The sequence below is a fragment of the Corvus hawaiiensis genome, chromosome 13 (genome assembly GCF_020740725.1).
Source record: "Corvus hawaiiensis isolate bCorHaw1 chromosome 13, bCorHaw1.pri.cur, whole genome shotgun sequence".
Classification (NCBI taxonomy): Eukaryota; Metazoa; Chordata; class Aves; order Passeriformes; family Corvidae; genus Corvus; species Corvus hawaiiensis.
Genome location: NC_063225.1, coordinates 4,698,333 through 4,716,454, shown reverse-complemented (window position 1 = coordinate 4,716,454; position 18,122 = coordinate 4,698,333). Strand labels below are relative to the sequence as shown.

At 41.2% G+C, this 18,122-nt stretch overlaps 1 protein-coding gene across 6 annotated transcripts in view; it reads left to right on the top strand.

Annotated features, from left to right (window-relative positions):
* Window positions 1-18,122, top strand: part of ARNT2 (aryl hydrocarbon receptor nuclear translocator 2) — a 98,954-nt gene that overhangs the window by 52,386 nt on the left and 28,446 nt on the right. For 5 of the 6 annotated variants that reach the window (XM_048317594.1, XM_048317597.1, XM_048317592.1 and 2 more), the window contains 6 exons: window positions 3,502-3,604; window positions 5,608-5,673; window positions 6,077-6,162; window positions 13,747-13,823; window positions 15,786-15,920; window positions 16,702-16,776. In XM_048317594.1, the coding sequence (XP_048173551.1) occupies window positions 3,502-3,604; window positions 5,608-5,673; window positions 6,077-6,162; window positions 13,747-13,823; window positions 15,786-15,920; window positions 16,702-16,776 (542 nt within the window). The remainder of the gene's footprint in view (window positions 1-3,501; window positions 3,605-5,607; window positions 5,674-6,076; window positions 6,163-13,746; window positions 13,824-15,785; window positions 15,921-16,701; window positions 16,777-18,122) is intronic. The other variant, XM_048317598.1, reaches the window with a different exon arrangement.

The following is an 18,122-nucleotide window of genomic DNA, read 5'->3' as shown; positions in this document are numbered from 1 at the left end:
GCTCAGTACTTGAATCTGTTACCAACTTATCTTTTTACTGGTAAGAGCTTTATGTGGCTTCTCTGATTGTGCCCAAATAATGAACTTGCCCATTGTCCTCACCTCCATGTCTCTGTGTGCCAGCCCTTGCCTGTCACAGCAGCTGACATCAGGTTCCTGGATCACACAGTGGTTTTCCTGCTCAGAGAACAACTGGTTTATTACAGGTTGAGTCAATACTGCCTTCTGGATGGGAACTGTAGTGGGGAGATTTCAGCAGATTATCAGTTCTACCCAGACCAGCCAGAGAGATTTATGTGCCCATTCTAATCAGCATTGTGCTCATTTGTTTGCTTTCTCCTTTCAGCAGAGCAAACTCTGGTTTCCTCTGAGCTGTGCAGCTGCTGTAAAGAGCAATAAGACAGCAGTGTCAGTCACAGCAGTGCTGCTGCACACAGGGTTGTGTCTGGAGCTGGTGAGGGGAAAAGTTTAACACGAAAATGAGCTACATGCAATTAGCAGTTTATGGGGAAGCTCATAAGGGATCCAGCTGGTGATGGCACTGGGCTGTTAAATGGCTCTTCTGAAGAAACTAGAAGGAGAAATTAAAAAAAGACACACATGCACTGTTCAGTTAACAGAAGTTGTCAGAGCATCCTATTAATATTTCTTATTAATAAGAATATAATTGCCAAGTTTGACATCAGATGTGCTTTGTGTTTGTCCGTGGAGAAACCTAAATGAACATTTATCGCCAAGGATGCTGGAACAAACAGAGATAGGAATATTTTATGGTTCTGTGACAGAGCTATCATTGGGACATTCCACCTTCTTGAACTGAGCTGCCTGTGTGACTCTTAGGTGCAATTTATGTCAGTTTCCTTGATTTAGTCTATTAATCTATAATTAATTATAATTCTATATGTCTATATGTAGCTATGATTAATCTTACACTCTTATAACTCTTCCTCTTTTTAATATAATGTGATCATAAGATTCTAATAACAAATGAGACACAAACTGCTTGTTCTGTATAAAAATCTGTAGCACATTGTTAGAGCTCTACAAGGTTGACACATGGACTAATAGTTACTGGACTATTGAAACAAGCTGCTGAGAGAGCTTTGTCATAATATCAGGACAGCAAGCATTTCTCTGACTCACATACCCCCTGCAGTGATTTTGTAAGTCAGGGCAAAATTTAGAACTCTATTTGTTATCTGGTACATATTTCAAAGACATTGCCAAACAAAAAGCTAAATTTAAAAACTCTGACACTTGTTGTTGGGGGTTCCAGACATGCCAAAGGAACATGTGTCAGCAGTTTTAGACTTAGTGGCCACGTAATTGTGAAATATCCTTCTTTTTTTTTTTTTTTAATAGATGCTCTTGGATGATAAAACCAGAAATTCCTATTAGCTATTTGAGTTACATTTACTGTCACTGTTTTTTGATTAATATTAGTGTCTCTTCAAGAATTTGTATTGGAATGAAAAAAGAATGTGCACAGAAAACAACTTTTCTTTTGTTTGTGTGTATGACAAAGCTATTGTGCCCTGGGAGAAAATTGCTTTTAATGGTTTGATTTCACTGGCCTGTTCACGTGGACAGCCGTTGGGTCCTGCACATATATTCTGTCTTTATGTGCTTTATCATATATTGCCATGGTTTGAGAACAAGTTTGCCTCCTGCCCGATGGTATTTTATTTCTCTCAATTGTCTGATTAGTTGAAGGGATGGGGAAGTAGACTGTGACTTTGGCTATAGAGACAGAGAGAGACTGTCCAGTGCAGGGAAGGGAAGAGTGTTAGAACTTCAGATCCATCCTACGCTGTGGGGTCAGCACAGCTGAGCTGGGAAGTCTGGTGTGATTTCTTCCCAGCTCACACCTGAATCATAGACCAGGATTAATATATAGACCAGTGCTTTAAACTGAAGCACCCCTAGGAATTGTTCCCCAGTCATGCTGACTTCTTAACCATCTGAGATGCACCTTGGACATGACACCAAGTGAGGTCTGACCTTCTGTTGGCAGGGGTGGCTTTCCTCCGGAAGGAGTTTTCTGGAGTATACCTTAAAACTAAAATGCTGCTGCCTAATTCCTTATGTAAAATGTTAATCTTTAAACTATTATGTAATGATTTCATTCCCATTCATGGATGGAAGTAAATATTTAGAGGTAGAGTAATTCTGAACTTAGTGTTTGGCAGTAGGTTTATTTCAGAACTGAATTTTTGGACAGAGACTTTTAGGTCGGTCTGGTGAGGGAGACTTTGAATGTATTCTGCATGTTGTCTTCAATTCAGTACAGACAGAATAGGCACCTTATATTGCTGTAAACCTGGCTACTTTTACCACAGTGAAGACTCAGGCTTGTATAGTTTCAGTTACTGAAAGATACCCACCTTAAACATGTGGGTTTGCTCATGGCCGTGTGTTGTCAGCACTGGTGGCCGGCGTTTAATTGCCTGGCAGCTGTTCCCACTGCATTTCTCTTGCCCACTGTCACTTTTGTGGCTGCATCCAGCCCTTGAGCATTGTGGATCTGGGCCAGTGATTCATTTCTAGTCTGTGCTGGGTTTTGTAGTCGTCTCTTAGCATTTGAGCTGTAGATGTGAAAGTCCATTTTCTTAGTTCTTTGGTGATAAGCAGAAGGATTCTGGGTGATACCCAGTGTCCTGAAGTCCCTGATCTGAACCTGTCTGTAGTAATCAGTCTTCTGTTTTAAATGAAAAAATTAATCTGTTGCCCCCTTCCTACCTTTGCATTCCCTCTGTCTTGTCCTCTCTTGAGCTGACTGGGTGGCTGTTGTCCCTTTTCCAAGCTGTGCCTGTGGTGTGTGCTTCTGAGGGTTGTAGGGAGCAGGGTCTGGCCCTGGACCTTGCGCAGGCTTGTGTTGCTGTGTGGTGAATCAGATCATCTCACTGATCTGTCTGAAAATTAGAAATGCTGTTGACATCAGTTCTTTATCAGCTTTGAAAGACCCCCACCATAAGTGCTGTTGTGACAAATCCTGTATCTCATCATCAAGGAGAAAAGGTTGGTCTTTTGTGCATCTCACCATCCTGACAGCTCCCACTGTGAGGTGGTGCTGTGGTGAGAGTGTTCTAGATAGGCACAAGTAAAGGGAAAGAGGAGCAGCTGTCAGGGGATTGATAAATATTGCTTTATCCACAGTTCTGGTAAAGAGTGGAGCAAGCGGATCAAGTCAAAAGCTGTGCCTGCTGTCATTGCCTTGTTTGCCTCCAGGCATTTGACTCTGCCCTGGAAGCTGGTCTTGGGCCAGCCAAGGAAGGAGCCATCACTCTTGTGACTCAGAGTCAGCCTTGCTGAAATCCTTAGTTAAACCAGCACATAACTGATCCTCCCCTGTGAGACCCAGGATCAAGATTTTTTTTGTTGGTATTTTTTCCCCTAACTGGGCTAATGGCATTCAGCTCGTGAACTTTTGTTATCTTAGTTTCTAGTAAATGGAATTAAATTTATGTACTCAACACCAGTTGCTCTCCCTGGCATTTCTAGGACGAATCCTGGACTTGAAGACTGGGACAGTAAAGAAAGAGGGTCAGCAGTCCTCAATGAGAATGTGCATGGGATCCAGGCGCTCTTTCATTTGCAGGATGAGGTATGCATTTACCCTGTATTCCCATAATGGTTCCAGTCCTCAGCTTAGACTTCAGACATTTTGTTGCACTAATTTGACCTTGATTACAAGCTAAAGCTGGAATGACACGCTCCCATGATGTATTTCTAGAATACTACTTCAGCAACTGGAGTGAAACTGAACCTAGTCTTCCTTCACAGTTAAAGGCGAAACAGCACCTCATTTCTGTTGTAGTTAGTATTGTCAGTGTGGGGTGTGGGTTCCTTTTTCCAGGGAACTTCATGACAGCTTCACCCCTGGACTGTTAACCATTGTCTTTTCTAGTAAAGTTACTCAAATTGACAATTTGGAAACAAAGCTTTTGCAAGGGTAACGAATGCCCAGCTCTGTGTATTTGTTCAGCAAACCAAGAATATTAGAAGAATCTTGAAGATAAACAGGAATTCAGTTGCAAACCTGCCAGCTATGTAGGAATTAACCTAAGCCTGGTATGAATTAACCAGATGTCAGCTGGCTGATGCTAGATAAATGAGTAATTGTTAGAGGGTTTTTAATTTGCAGTTTTCCAACTTCTCCTGCATTGTTTGGGCTTTTAAGAGATCTGTCTGCCCAGTGCTATTTTGGGGGGGCTCATGAGCACTTCTTTTGTTTTAGTGCTAGCAGGCTAAAACCCCTGTTTCTATTGCAATAAATTTTTGTCAGTGGTTAGGAGGGGAAAGTACACAGCTGTACATCAACTACAGACTGATGAAAGTACATCATCTGTAGGCTATGTCCAGTATAAATGCTGAAAACAGCAAATGCAAAATTCATGACAGAATGAAACACACAAAGCAAAATACTTGACATATTAAAGTACAGATACCTGTACTCTGGTTATGTGGTGGATTTTTTCCAGTCCTGTGAGGATGCTGAATGTTTGGCTCCTGGGTGCCTTTCTGAGGTGTTTATATGCTTTATATCTGTAAGATCAGACTTCAGAGCTATAGAACCTTTTCCCCCTCTTAACTGGGATGGAAGAAATACAGCCCAGCAGAGCAGCACTGAGAACACTGCTTTTTCTTCCTCCAAGCTGCACATCATATTAAGAGGACTTGTTTGTGCAAAGAAAACCAGGCTTAGTGTCCTGTTTGCAGTTGTTCCCCAGCTTTCAAAACAATTCAGATTGCAGTTATTTCCTAGCACCCTGATTCTATAAACTCCAGTACATGAGAGTGATTTTACACGTGCCAGTAACCCCACTGTTTTTGTATTTCTAAATCTTATTTTAGTTGTTCATTTCTTCTCCTTGGCAGTGACTGCTAAGCAAAAAAAAATTCAAGGAATAAAAAGAAAACCTTCTGGGAGGAATGAGCCTCAGATAATGTGAACTTTCGTTGTGGTTGCTTCTTTCATTGTTATTATTTTTCCATTAAAAATGAACTGCTTTTACCCTTCAAACTATTTACTCAGCTTCAGATGGATTGTTGAAATTATACAGTTAGGCATACTTACAAATATCACAAAATACACATGAACAAGTCTTCAGCAAAGTTACTTGACAGTGTAAATAGTTTGATCTTGCAAACATTATCCTAATGTCTACAGACATTGTAGCTGGTGGATGGCAGTGGAATTTTTCTGTTCAGGGAAGCTGTAGGAAGACTGAGATTGATCTGTGTGGATATTTGGGATACCTGACATACTTTTCTCTAGTTTTCACACTCGTTTTATGGCATTTTGAAGTGTGTCTGTTCTTTAGCCACATGTGGGATATCAATTTCAAATAGTCTTTAGGCTGGGGAAGTTTGGAAGGGAATCTTTTCCTAGTCTCTTTTATTTTTCTCAAAGAAAATATTTGTAGCACACCTAAAAAGCTCAGCCTATGGAAGCAGCACGTTCTAAAAAAACATGAACATGCAACTTTTTGCCAGAAATAAGTATCCATAATTGCCTACTTACATATGGTAATAAAGATCTCAAAATTTTCATTGTGTGTATTTATATTAATTTTTTAGCTTTTTAAAGTATTAATTTACTTTTAGGTGTGGAAATGCTCCTCTGGATCATTTACCTCTGAACAGAATAACCACCATGAGAAAAAGATACAGGTACTATTACTTGATTTACCACAAAGCAGCTGTAGTTGCCCTCGGCCCTCTCACTTGCCACTGGGTTAATGCCCACTCCAGGAGTGTTACCTGGTCCTGCACCCACTGGATCTTTTTGCAAACAAAATGTCTTTGCAAGTGTCACTCCAATTCTTTGTCTTACACCAGCTCCATCTCTGAATCAATCTTCAATATCTTTCTCAGAGAAATATTACAAGAAAACAGGTACAGCTTGAGTAGCAACATAACAGAGCTGGCAGTGTACAGGACCCTAGGCTGACGCTTGGGTGGTTCCAACATAACTTGCAAATACTGGTAAATCACTAGTACTCATAGTTTGAAAGCATAAAGCTATTCTTCATATCAATCAACGTGGATGTTTTTGTGTTTCTTGTTCATTCAGGAATGGCCTGGGCCCGGTGAAAGAAGGTGAAGCACAGTATGCTGTTGTCCATTGCACTGGCTATATCAAGGCTTGGCCACCAGCAGGTTTGTATCCCTCGTGGAAGGCGGTGTGCACCAAACTGTCCTTAGGACAGCTGAAAACCTGGCTCAAGTTTGCATGCTGCAAGAAAAACAGGGAGAACTGTAGTGTGGTAACCAATTAAAGCTTACCTTGAGAAGCTTTTGGTAAGAAAAAATCAGCTGAGGTTACTCAGTGCCCTTTTTCCACGTGGCACCCTTCTCAATTTCACTGTCACAGAGCAGCCTGTAGGAATTACCAGTAATGCAGGATTCCAGAAACTGGGGCCAAAAGTTTTCAACTTATGTTGATAAACCAACATAGAAATGGTCTGATTTTAAAAAGGTGGATGCAAAGCATGTGTACCTCTAGAAAACACCAGTTAATGCTTTTGTACTTAAGTGCTGAGTTGCAAGCACCTCTCTATGAAAACATGTCGTTTCAGTTTAGGCACATGGATGTTCACAGTGATGGTGTTATTCGAGAACGTTCAGTATTTGTGATAAATTCTGGTTTGAGGCTGTTTTTCTGGGAATCAAGTCTTGGCATATTGCTTTGATCTACGGAGAAAAACATTTACCTGCTGGAACTCGGTGTTACATGTGGGAATATTTACCTTTGAAAAATTCCAGGAGGAGACAGTGGAGCTCATCCAGACCTCGTTATGAGCGGGGTTCCTTGACCTTGGCGTTGGCAGGAGTTGAAGAGGTTGTTTGCAATGCGACAGCGCCTGCTGGCGTGAATCTAACCAGGAGCTGTCCTGCCCTTTTGTGGTTGTATACCACGGCCATAAATCACATTGATCCAGGGATTATGAGTCCTGCGAGGTGGTTTGTACCAAATGGGTGCAACCAGCATGCAGATGTGAACTTCTTGTTGGTTTTCTGCTGCAAGGCAGTTTCGGAAGCAGAGGAAAACTTCCCCTCTTGTTGCTAATAGGATTTAATAGGAGTCAAGATGTTTCAATTTTGCTTCTATCTCAAAAGTGTGAGAGCACAGTGTCTGTAAAGTGCTCTGAAAATGGATGTTTTTTTCTGTTCTGTTTTCTTCTACAAAAAGACTTACTTTTCTATTGGTAATTCCAAACATAATGGAATTTCAACCTTGATATATGGGATGTCTCCTCAGGAAGGTGGAGGTCAAATAAGATTTTGTTTAGCTTGAATGAGAATCTTGCTGCATGTTGTGGGAGGTTTAAAGAGATCTGACTCTTCAGGGGTGTGTGTTGCTGGTGCAGAGCTGCAGATGCAAGAGCTCATGTCAGCATTAGGTCCTGACGTTGGCAGTGTGTGCCCTTCAGCCACCAGTTCTGCAGGACAGCAGCATGGGATTAAAAGGATCTTCTGGGTCTTTGAGTGCCCAGGTATCAATCACATTGCAAATCCCAGCTGGTATTGGTGAGGTCTTTTCCCCATCTCAGCTCTTCCAAAACATCACTGCTTTCCCATGCCTAACAGCTTCTTTAATTTTCAATCCTCATTGCTTTATGGGGAGATTTTATTTCACTGAAGGTCAGTTACTTTATGGGAATTTTCCTGCCTTGTGCCTCTGTGTCTCTCCAGTGTTCTGGTGCATTTCCAGAAGGAGGTTATACCCTGTCAGCCTGGACTCTGCAAAGACAATCCAGCCCACTTCTACTTTCCATTCTCAAAATTCATTCTCTTTACCCTTGTGACTTTTCTCTGCAATTGTTCTTGTTTTCACTCCCCTTCTCAAAATGTAGGTCGCTGGCACTATACATTCCTGTTTCAGATGAGATTGTAGAGATGGATTACACAAACAATATTTCCTGTCTTGCCTGGCAGTGTAGGATACAGCATCCTTCTCTTTGGTGTGCTGCATCCTGCAGGCATCCTAAGACATCTGATATAAATATATATATATCTTCCAGGCTGCCTTCTTCTCACTTCTCAACTGCAAATCTTGCTTTGAATTGTGTGATGTTTCAATTAGTAATACCAAGTTCCATCCTATTTCTGTTGCTTTAGCTTATGACTGTTACTGTTCCCCCAGTGCATGCTTATGCATTTAGTAATGTTGGATTTCATCCCATTTCTATTACTCCACTCCTCAAAATCACATGGTGCTCCCTTATGATATCCCAGTGCTCCTTCACAATGTTCATGCCTCCAAACTATAGCACAATCCTAGGAGATGTTTTTGATTTTGGCAGCCTTATGTGGAATTTCAGTGGTCTTTTATGTTACCATCGAAATTGTTACTCCTATTAGTCATGTCTGAGTGCCTTTTTCAGGGCACATAGAACTGAATCGAGGCCTTTTTCATGAGTGTTTATTTGCCCTCCCAGTCTTCCCCACTTTGTATTGGTGATTGTCATGTATCCATTGACTTTCAAAGTTGAATGGGAATATCCATAGGCTGAATTGTTCCCCTATATGTTTGAGTAAATAAGTGACAACATCACTGCATTTGTTCTGATTTCCAGTGGTAATTCAACCATAATCTGCAAAGCAAATGAGATAACCACAGCAGTAATGGAATTTGCCAAGGCTTCTCTACCCTGTAATAAAATTACTTTGTTCGAATCAGCAAGCCCTGCGTCATCTCTGGATTCTTGGGAATAAATGGGCTTGTGCTAAATCACAGCTGTTTAAAAATTCAGCAGTTGAAAAGATAATTTGCATTTATTTTTCAATTGCCAAGTGGACACTCTAATATAAACTCCAGATCCTTTTCTTTCAAAACATGCAGTGTGGCATGTGCATTATATAGCTAATACACGATACAATTTGTTCATAAGCAAAACAACAAATCTTACCAAATGCCCTTAATCTGTACTTAGTCTCATTTATTTAGCACTTGGTATTTTCTCTTTCTGGGATGAATTGCATTTTCTGTGGCCACTGTTCAGTTTTTTTAGTCCCGCACTGAATAAAACAATCAGTGTTGATACAGATGTATCCAGAGAAGAACTGTTCTGTGATCATTATTGGTGTGACAGACTGTGTGCTGCTGCAGTGAGGAGTGTGTGCAAATCTGAAGTCATTTGAGTACTTCAAAGAGGTGAAAATGAATAAGCTACAGACAGCTGGTGGCATATTTTAAGGACTGGGTTTGTTGTGTTGTGGCTCAGATCTATGTTCAGTGTGAAAACACTTTTGCACATCCAGCCTACCTTTGTGTTTTTTCTCACCTGTGTGGAGCAGCAAGGCTCATGTACTGACAGACTGTCCTCAGCCCCTTCTTCACTGAGAAAAGGGAGAGAAAACACAGGAAGCATCATGCCTTGCCCTCCGTTCAGGCTATATGTTAATGGTCTGTTCCTTTTCCTCCATTGTGGCTAAAAAGACAGGTGAAATTAAGATCAAGTGCAAAACCTGGCATAAGATACCTACACACATATCCCCATGGATTATGTGTTGGCCTCAAGTAATCAGGGTGAACTTGGTGTGGAAGTCAAAGCAAAAAGGAGTCAGATATTTCAGATGGATGTTGCAGCCAGTCATGTTGTGTGTTTGGTTAAATAATGAGTGTGGTGTTGGGTTATTCTAAATGAGGTCAAAGGACCCCTTGTGTGAAACTGGCTGAGCAGCGAGTCCAGCCTTTGTCCCTCAGCTCCCAGCAAAGCAGCACAGGTAGAATTTGTGATCCTCAGCCTAGACAGTGCTTCAAGTTCATAACCAGTCATAAAACTGAGAAGTGCTGACCTTCTTCTGGGTTTTTCTTCCCATTTACAACTTAAGCAAGATTTGCTTTTCTTCTGTGTTTTTCTCCCCTCTGAAGATCTCATTCCTGGAAGGAAATGAGTCCTCTGTGGTCCATATGATACTTTCCTAATAGGTTTGTTTTGCTTTTTTTTTTTCATGCCATAGGATTTGGTGGAGAGAGAAGATAAAGTCTGTCAGGATGTTGGTAGTTTTCTGTAAATCAAAGCAAGGATCTGCAGAAAGCACATAGTGAAGAAAAGAGATAGATACATGTTTCAAAAACTTCAAATAAAAAGTCACAGAATAATGTTAAATTCAGATAATGTTGAAATCTTTTTTTTTTTTTCCTTTAGTTAAAAAAGAAACATTTTAGTCTTCCAAGTCAGACTTACGGTAACATCTTAACCACAGCATGCCAAAGCTGTTAGGTTATTTTAAAGTTTTGGCCAGAATCTGGACATTTGTGCAAAGTACTCCCTCTTCCAATACAAAACAAAATAGTTGCTTGAATATTGCTTGCAATGCTGTCATTTTTAAGGCTTTATTTATTTTTTTTGAACGAGTGATTAATTTAGTTTTTATTGGGATTTTTCATGAGATTTTTATCCTTGGTATGCTATCCACAGCCTTTTTTGTGGAAGACTTTTTCCATTGTTTTCTATGGGAGATAAAGTCAGGCAGTGTAGTTCCTTCCCTGGCAAGTAACTATCAGAAATGGTTCTAATGGAGACAGGCATTATCAGGGGATTGCCAGTGACCACTGGACACTTAAATTCCATCTTTCCAAAGAATTAGAAATAATTTCTTTCTTAGTGTAGTGAAATAAAAGTATAAATCAACTAATGCTGTTCTGTGGCTCGCAGAAAATTTGGGGCAGAAGGGTAGAGAAAGAAAGCAGAAAATGAAGCTTTTCTGTTGTTAGAGCCAACTGGAAGCTCATTGGGAAAACTGAAAAGTTCCTTGTGTCCACACCAACACATGCTGTTGCCCTGTGGGAAACTGTTTGCTGGTGTGAAGGACACTTGGAAATTAAATATAGCCTCTGACGGCACAGCGTTTTATTTGTGATGCTCAGTTGTGGCTTAGCTGTGCCAATTGTTGATATGAACTCAGGAAGCACAGTGCTGTATTTATTATTCAAGAGGGGTGCATATTTGGTGTTGAGAAATAAAGCTTCTTGCAGGGTTACACATAAAGAATGTGAATAACTGGAGTGTGTTTATTTTGTTGGTGCCCCCTAAAGATCAGTTTCGTGGCTGTTTTCCTCCAAGCTCTTACAACTTTTTTTGGAGATAATGATGGTACTTGGTGATGTTAAGGAGCAATATTACATTGTGTTAAGAGCTGGACAAACTGGTATTAAGTGCAGTGCACATCTTTATTTACCTGTCCATACTGGAGTGTGTTCAGTAGGAAATGGGCTAAAGCAAAAGTAAATCTCGTCTGCAAATGCACCCTCCCATATAAAGACACCCAGAGTTGAATCTTTGGAAATATCAGCTGAAGAGTAAAGAAAATAATTTCTCTATATGGAATGCTGCCAGTAATAGCACCTACATTGCAGAGAAGCAGACAATTATTTTGCATATTTTCTCCTCTAGGCACTTTGGGAAGGGGTTAGCAATCCACTGGGTCATGTATTGATTAATTCCAGGCAGATTGGTTTTTATTCATAGAGTCTCTTGTGGCATAACCCAACTAATACATTTTCCAATGTGCTATACAGACCAAATGTAATCCATCTTGGGCAAAAGAGAAAAAAAAAAAGATGAAAATTAGGACAACAGCCTCCCTTTGTCAACAGAGTGACATCAGAAATAATGTTTCTTAGCTAGGTTTAATTTTGGAGGTTGTTCATGTTACTTTGATTTTATTTGAGCAGTAGCAAGCATGGACCAAGTTCCCAAAAAGGAAAGCATTGTTGAAAGCTGAAGAGAAAAAAAGATTATGCAAAGTGGAAGCTGTCCAGCTCTGTCTTTGCTGTCCTTTGCAATACTCTGTGCCACTAAGGAAATGACTGGAAAAGCTTTTGAAATGAAAGGAGTATTCCTAAAATTTGTCCTTCTCAAATGGAAAACTCCATTTGAAAGGGATGTTTTGGTTAAGGTTATCCAGCTAAAATGCCAGGAGTTGCGTCCTTAACACAACACTTGTTAGATGGGACGATAATGCTCCTCCTTTGTAAAGCTCTTGAGAACCCTTGATAAAATTCTGGTTGCCAGCAGGGGACTGTAAATAATGTTGTGCCCCCCAGACTGTGAAATTATTGCACAACAACTTTCAATATATTATACAAAAACATGGGGGGGGTTTCTTTCAGACTTGTTGTATTTTATTTTATTTTATTATAGTTCAGTGAGTGATGCCTTTTCCTGGTCTTAAAATCAAGAGTCATACACGGTTAGAAGGGAAAAAGGGATTTTACCTTGGTATTTATTTTAAGGATCCTCAGGTGCACACGTCCAGGTCATATGCACCTCAGTGCACACTGCAATGCACCCCCAAAAGATCGGGTATAACATTATAGGTGTTACTAATTAGCAGATCTATCAGAGATTCCCCAATGAGAGGCTCAAGTGAGCCCCCCTCCCCAAGGAACCTTCCCCTGGATGGTTCTATCTTGGTTTACAGAATGTGTTCTGGAGAGGACCTTGGGCTCTGGGGCACACTAACCCCTACCTGTGAAGCTTCTAAAATGTTTAGTCTCCTAGCTGAACAAACAAGTCCAAGAATGGAGGCAAAAAGCACTAAGAATACAGAAGTTGTAAAAAGGTATGACAGGGGTATAAAAAGGCAAAAAATCTTCATGGCATCAGAGGACCAAAAAACACCTGTAAAGTGCTATTTAGACACTGATTGTCAGATAAGATTCCACTGTTTTGATACAAAATAACATCCTTAGATATGACTTCAGTTCATTCAGCAGCATTTTTAGCTGTTTTTAGAGGTGTCATTTAAGAAAGTGGTGTGCTGTCATCCTCTGCACTGTCCAGAGATTGACTTCTACTGGGGATTATACATTTAGAGAATGAAGTGGCTGTTGTTTCAGAAATGGTAGCTGCTTTGCAATTAATTCCATTAATGCTTTTAAGTGTCTTTTAAATGATTCACTGCCTGTTATGACTGAGTTCCTTAAAAACCCTTGTGAAAGAGTTTTATAGATCACTTAAAATAGGTCAGTGGTGTCAGTCCTGGAGGATGTTTTTTCAAGTGTTTCATACGAGCTTGGTATCTCAGTACTGGAGTTGGGAAATAGCCTTAACTCAAGGCTTAGCCAACAAGCAAGCAAACAGTGCTAATCTGAATGTTCCTATTTGTGAAATGCTGAGATGGAAAATAGTACACATGTATGTTTTGAAACTGTTCCTGTGTTTATGGTAGTTACTCCTGTTACACAGCTGGAACGAGCAGTGTCAGCAAAGCATCCACATTTTTTCAGTCTTCCAACGTAACGACGCACGTTTGGGCCATTATAGAAAAAAGTAAAACCAGCTGTTAAATATGAGCACAGAATTAATGATTAATTTAGGCTGTGCCTTGTTTTTAAGGCTCATTATAAGATATTATTCACGAAGAAAACTGAACATAGTATGCATTCACTGACCATATTAAGTGACCCCATGGTTCCTGCTGGTGCAGCAGCACTCGTGGAAGTGTTACTGGCCATCTCAGTGTATGATGGGATTTTAACATCTGCTTTGTCTGCAGCAATCAAAATTGCTGCTATGGGTACTGTGTATATACATGTGAGGTATGTAGGATTGAGCACAACTGAGAAGGATCATCTGATCTGAACCCAGAAATAATGACTGAATCTTAGAGGGGAAAATAAGGTTATTGTGTAAGAGTTAGAACATCTAGAAAAGTACAGAGCCAGGACAGCAGCATCTCTATTTATCACAATTTCCTAATTATAACAGTATTTGTTATCATTTGCTCCAGGAATGACGATACCAGAAGAAGATGCTGATGTGGGACAAGGTAGTAAATACTGCCTCGTGGCAATAGGAAGGCTTCAGGTAATGCCAGTCTTTCCATATACAAACTATTTCTGAAAGCATGATCATTGTTCTGGTGTAGTTGTAAAAGATCTGCACGCTGTTTTGCTACTAGACTGTAACTTGTAATATACCTCCAGTTTATAAAGTGCCTTGATGTCTGTGCAGTCAGTGACTTGTCTAGAACTTGTCAGCAGAGCAAAATGAAGCTGATTTTGGTGCATATGTGTACTTAATCCAGTAACAACAGCAGAGATGCTCCTGAAGATGAGTGTGTACAGACCTGCCAGTCTTTAGGATGTGTAGGGCTGGGATACTGTGGGTAGTGACAAACGTGGCAGTACAGGTGCTGCAGATGCTGGGTTAAAGTGGCCCCCAAAGCCAGTGATGCGCTCCCTGCCATTTTTCCATTCATTCTCTCTCCAGCTAATCAACTACTTGAAAAACTGTGATTGCAGGAGTTGTTCTGAAAATGGTAAAGATAAGGTAGTCAAGAGGCACTTCAGGAACCATAGCTTTCTTCTCAGCCTGTATTGTGTTGTGCATTCAGATCAGATGCGAGCTGAAGGAACTGGGAGAACAGAATTTTCCTTCCTTTTTGTGCAGACAGTTGCAATTGTTGTAGTGCATTTCCTTCCTTTGTGCATTGCTGAGCAGAGTTCAGAGCTCTGAGCTAAAGCAGTCGTGGTGAGTCTCCTTCACCACAGCAGGGAGGACAGATTTTATCTTCCTGGTCTGGGAATTCTGCCATGGGTGAACATGTTTGAGCCTCTTGCATGATCCCCTGCACTCGCTGCCATCTGCTAGGAGGGGATCACTCCTCCTGACAAGGTGGATTGACCCTTTCACAGGTGCCAAACCTGTCTTACCCAAGGTGAACAGCCTGCAAGCGTTAGCACGTCTGCAGAGTGGCTCTCCATGGCCATGCAAGAGCTACAGAAGTACTCTGGGATGGTTTTTAGGTTAATCATGCTTTCATAATCAAGAGTAATATCTTCCACTAATGGAAAGAAGGAAGTTATGGGGGTTTGTGTGTTACAGCTTCCAAAGAAAGATGATTTCCAAGTGGTGTCAAAATGTCTGTTACTTGAGAGGAGCCATTGGGGTATGTGAGGGAGGGCAGGAGGAAGCTCTGTGGGTGGCTTAAATCAGAAAGGAGTCAGGGTGCACAAATTAGAAACTCTTGTTCTGTAACAGCAACTTGAAATCTTGCGTACAGTTAACTGGCTAATCAACTCCAAGTTAGCAAAAAAATGAGATTTTGCTCATTTTGCATTGTTAGCAGAGATAGCTCTGGAAGTTGTAAGAAAATCAGTGGTCTCCTTTGTAGCTCCAGTGGGAAAGAATGGGTATGAAGTGGCCTTATAGCACAGATTTCAGGCAGAGAGCTGAAAACACATTGTTCTCTCTGGTGAGATTTGAGAAATACTTAGAGAACTGTGTTTTTCATTATAAGCAGCCACTTGCTGGTCTAGTGTCTCCTACCTCAGCCTCTGGAGGACTTGGTTCATGTTCTGTAGGTGTTTCAGGTGGGGTTCATGTTACCTGAAACATGAGTGTTTAGTCTGAACAGTCCTGTTGGTTATGTTTACAGATAATGGGTTGGCTTCCTATCCTAAAATGAGTGGCCAGTATTGTCCTCTGCAAGTCTTTCATTCTTGGTTGACAAAGATAGGAACCATGATGCCTGATGTGCTGCAAAGTGAGGTGAATCCAGCTGGACTTCTGTCCTCACTGTATCCCCCCTTCTTGGGAACTTGTGGTGTGTTTGTTTTTCCGCTGTGCTGTTGAGCCTTGATAGATGCCATGGGGTGAGATGCTTGCCCTGCAAACTGCCCTAAAGGCTGTTCTGTCATTTATCTGTGCTGTTGTTTTATTTATGACCTCCTTTAGCAGTTAGCAGTCTGCCAGCAGACTCTGTTCTTTAGCTGTGGAGTCCCATTTGGCTGTAGGTGACTGTGGTGTGGACTTGCTTGGCCCTAGGTGACCAGCTCTCCCGTGTGCATGGACATGAACGGCATGTCGGTTCCCACGGAGTTCCTGTCCAGGCACAACTCTGATGGGGTCATCACCTTCGTGGACCCAAGGTGCATCAGCGTCATTGGCTACCAGCCCCAGGTCTGTGACCACTGGGAATGTGCAGAGTGGGTTGAGCTAATGGAGAAAATCCCATTTGCAAACATGAATTATTTGTAGCTGGTAGTTCATGCATCATGCACTAAATGCTGTTCGTTTTTCTTTGCTGTCCATGCCTCTGTGTGGGGTGTCTTTATATACCTTTAGATCTGATTAAAATGCTAACAGCAGAGTGTTCTGAACCTTGCACAGCTTTCCAATGAAGACATTTCTGTGATAGAAAGTTAACAGTGCTTGGAGAGAGTTTTAGTCCTGTAGACCTTTGATTCTGCCAATCTCTTGAACAGTAAGCAAACATAATTTACAGCATCTATTTTCCTTTAGGCTTACATCTGCTCCTCTGAACAGGAGGCTAGTGCAGAACTGAGCAGAATAGTAAATGAACCACAGCTCTCCCTCAGATAACTCCCAACAGTTGCGATTTAGAGGCAAAAGTAATTCCTTGCTCATTTGCTAATTCATATCTTTTTTATTTTAAATTTACAAATGTTTTTACAAAAAATAGTGCCATAAAATGAGCTGTAGTAGTAGATGTCAGTCTTTTCAAGATACCATTTCACAGGTGTTAGAAAATCACTTAAACTTTTTTTGTAAAAACATGGGGCATGATGCCTACAAACCTTGTTTGTGTGGCTCATCCCTGATTAACTGAGTAGCCCCATTAAGGGTGGTAGATCTTGTGTTCGCAAGAATTACTTGCAGGTCTGCATGTGGAATTGTATTGTGGTTTGGGTTTTTTACATAGCTTTATGTTTTATTCTAGGATCTTCTGGGGAAAGATATTTTAGAGTTCTGCCATCCTGAAGATCAAAGCCATTTGAGAGAGAGTTTCCAACAGGTGCTGTGTCCTGCTCCTTTTGTTCCACACTTCATTATTTTGTTATTATTTTGACCACAGAAGTAGTTTTTATTTTATAGTTCAAGGTACTTTTTTCTGTTATGCAGGAGAAGGAGTGGCAAGATACAAATCAATTTGTTGGTCAGTTAGCAATCAGTTAAGCTGCATATTAAATGGTAGTTGAAACTGCAGCATGGGTTGACAGTGTTTTCAGAAATAAATCTTCTCGTTATATATTCGGTTTTTTGCTGCACAGGGTGAGCTGTTTTGGAGATGCCTGAATTGATCCCACTATGTTAAGTGGTAACCAAAATGATTTGCCTTCCAAGATGTGCTGTTGTTTTGGAAGTAGTGTTACATCCCTCTGTGACACTGGATTGTTTGTAACTGAGTTTTCTGCTAGCACAGATGATTTGCTTTTTCATGTACTTCCATGGAGTTACGCCACTTTACATCAACGTGTAATTTGGCCCTTTTTCCCAATTAGAAATTGAAATGTGGAGGGAAGTAACAAAAGAAATACAACATACAGGAAGAGCTACTGGTTTGGATATGTTTTTACCATGGGCCACATTTACATCAGCTGTATCCATGGCATTTATTCCGTTCAGAGCTCACTGTTCCAGCTTGGGCTGGGACATGCAGGAGCAGTGCTTTCCCTGAGCTGCCTCCTTACTGCTGGGCTTTTCAGTGCCTTTCCTGCTGCGCCAGAATGCCCAGCACAGGATGTTTAACCGACTGCTGAGGCTCAGTTGATCTAAGTGGTTCCAGATTTTCTAACAACAGCCAACAGCTCAACCAAGTTGTGTTGATCCACCTTGCGTTGGATGCTGAGATGTATTTTCAGCTGTGAAACGTGAATATGAAGTGACTTCTAAATAATTCGTATAGCCAACTGTTTGTTCAGGCATAGCATGCACAAACACAGCCTCTTGGGGAAAAACAACTAAATGCTGTGTCCCTAGAACAGACTGTGAAACTGAGGTTATGGTCTCTGCAGAAGCGTTGGAGACAGTGTAAGATATCAGTGCTCCTGAGCTGTTCCCTTGCACACACTGAGTACAAACAGCAGCCTTTTAAAATTCAAGATGTTGATTTTCACAGGCTGTGAGAGAGTTCAATGCTTTAAACAGGTCACCACACCCAGACATCTCCTCTGCCCCACCTTGGTTGGGGGTGTGATACTGCAGCTGAACCTTCCCAACCTGTCACCTGGAGTCAGGTCCTGCTTCCCCTCTTCTCTCCTGCCTGCCCTCCTCCCCACCCTTCCTGCTGCCTTGGTGCTGGCACAGATGGACTTGCTGGGAAGGCTAAGGCACTAATTCCTTTTGCATGGATCTTTCAGC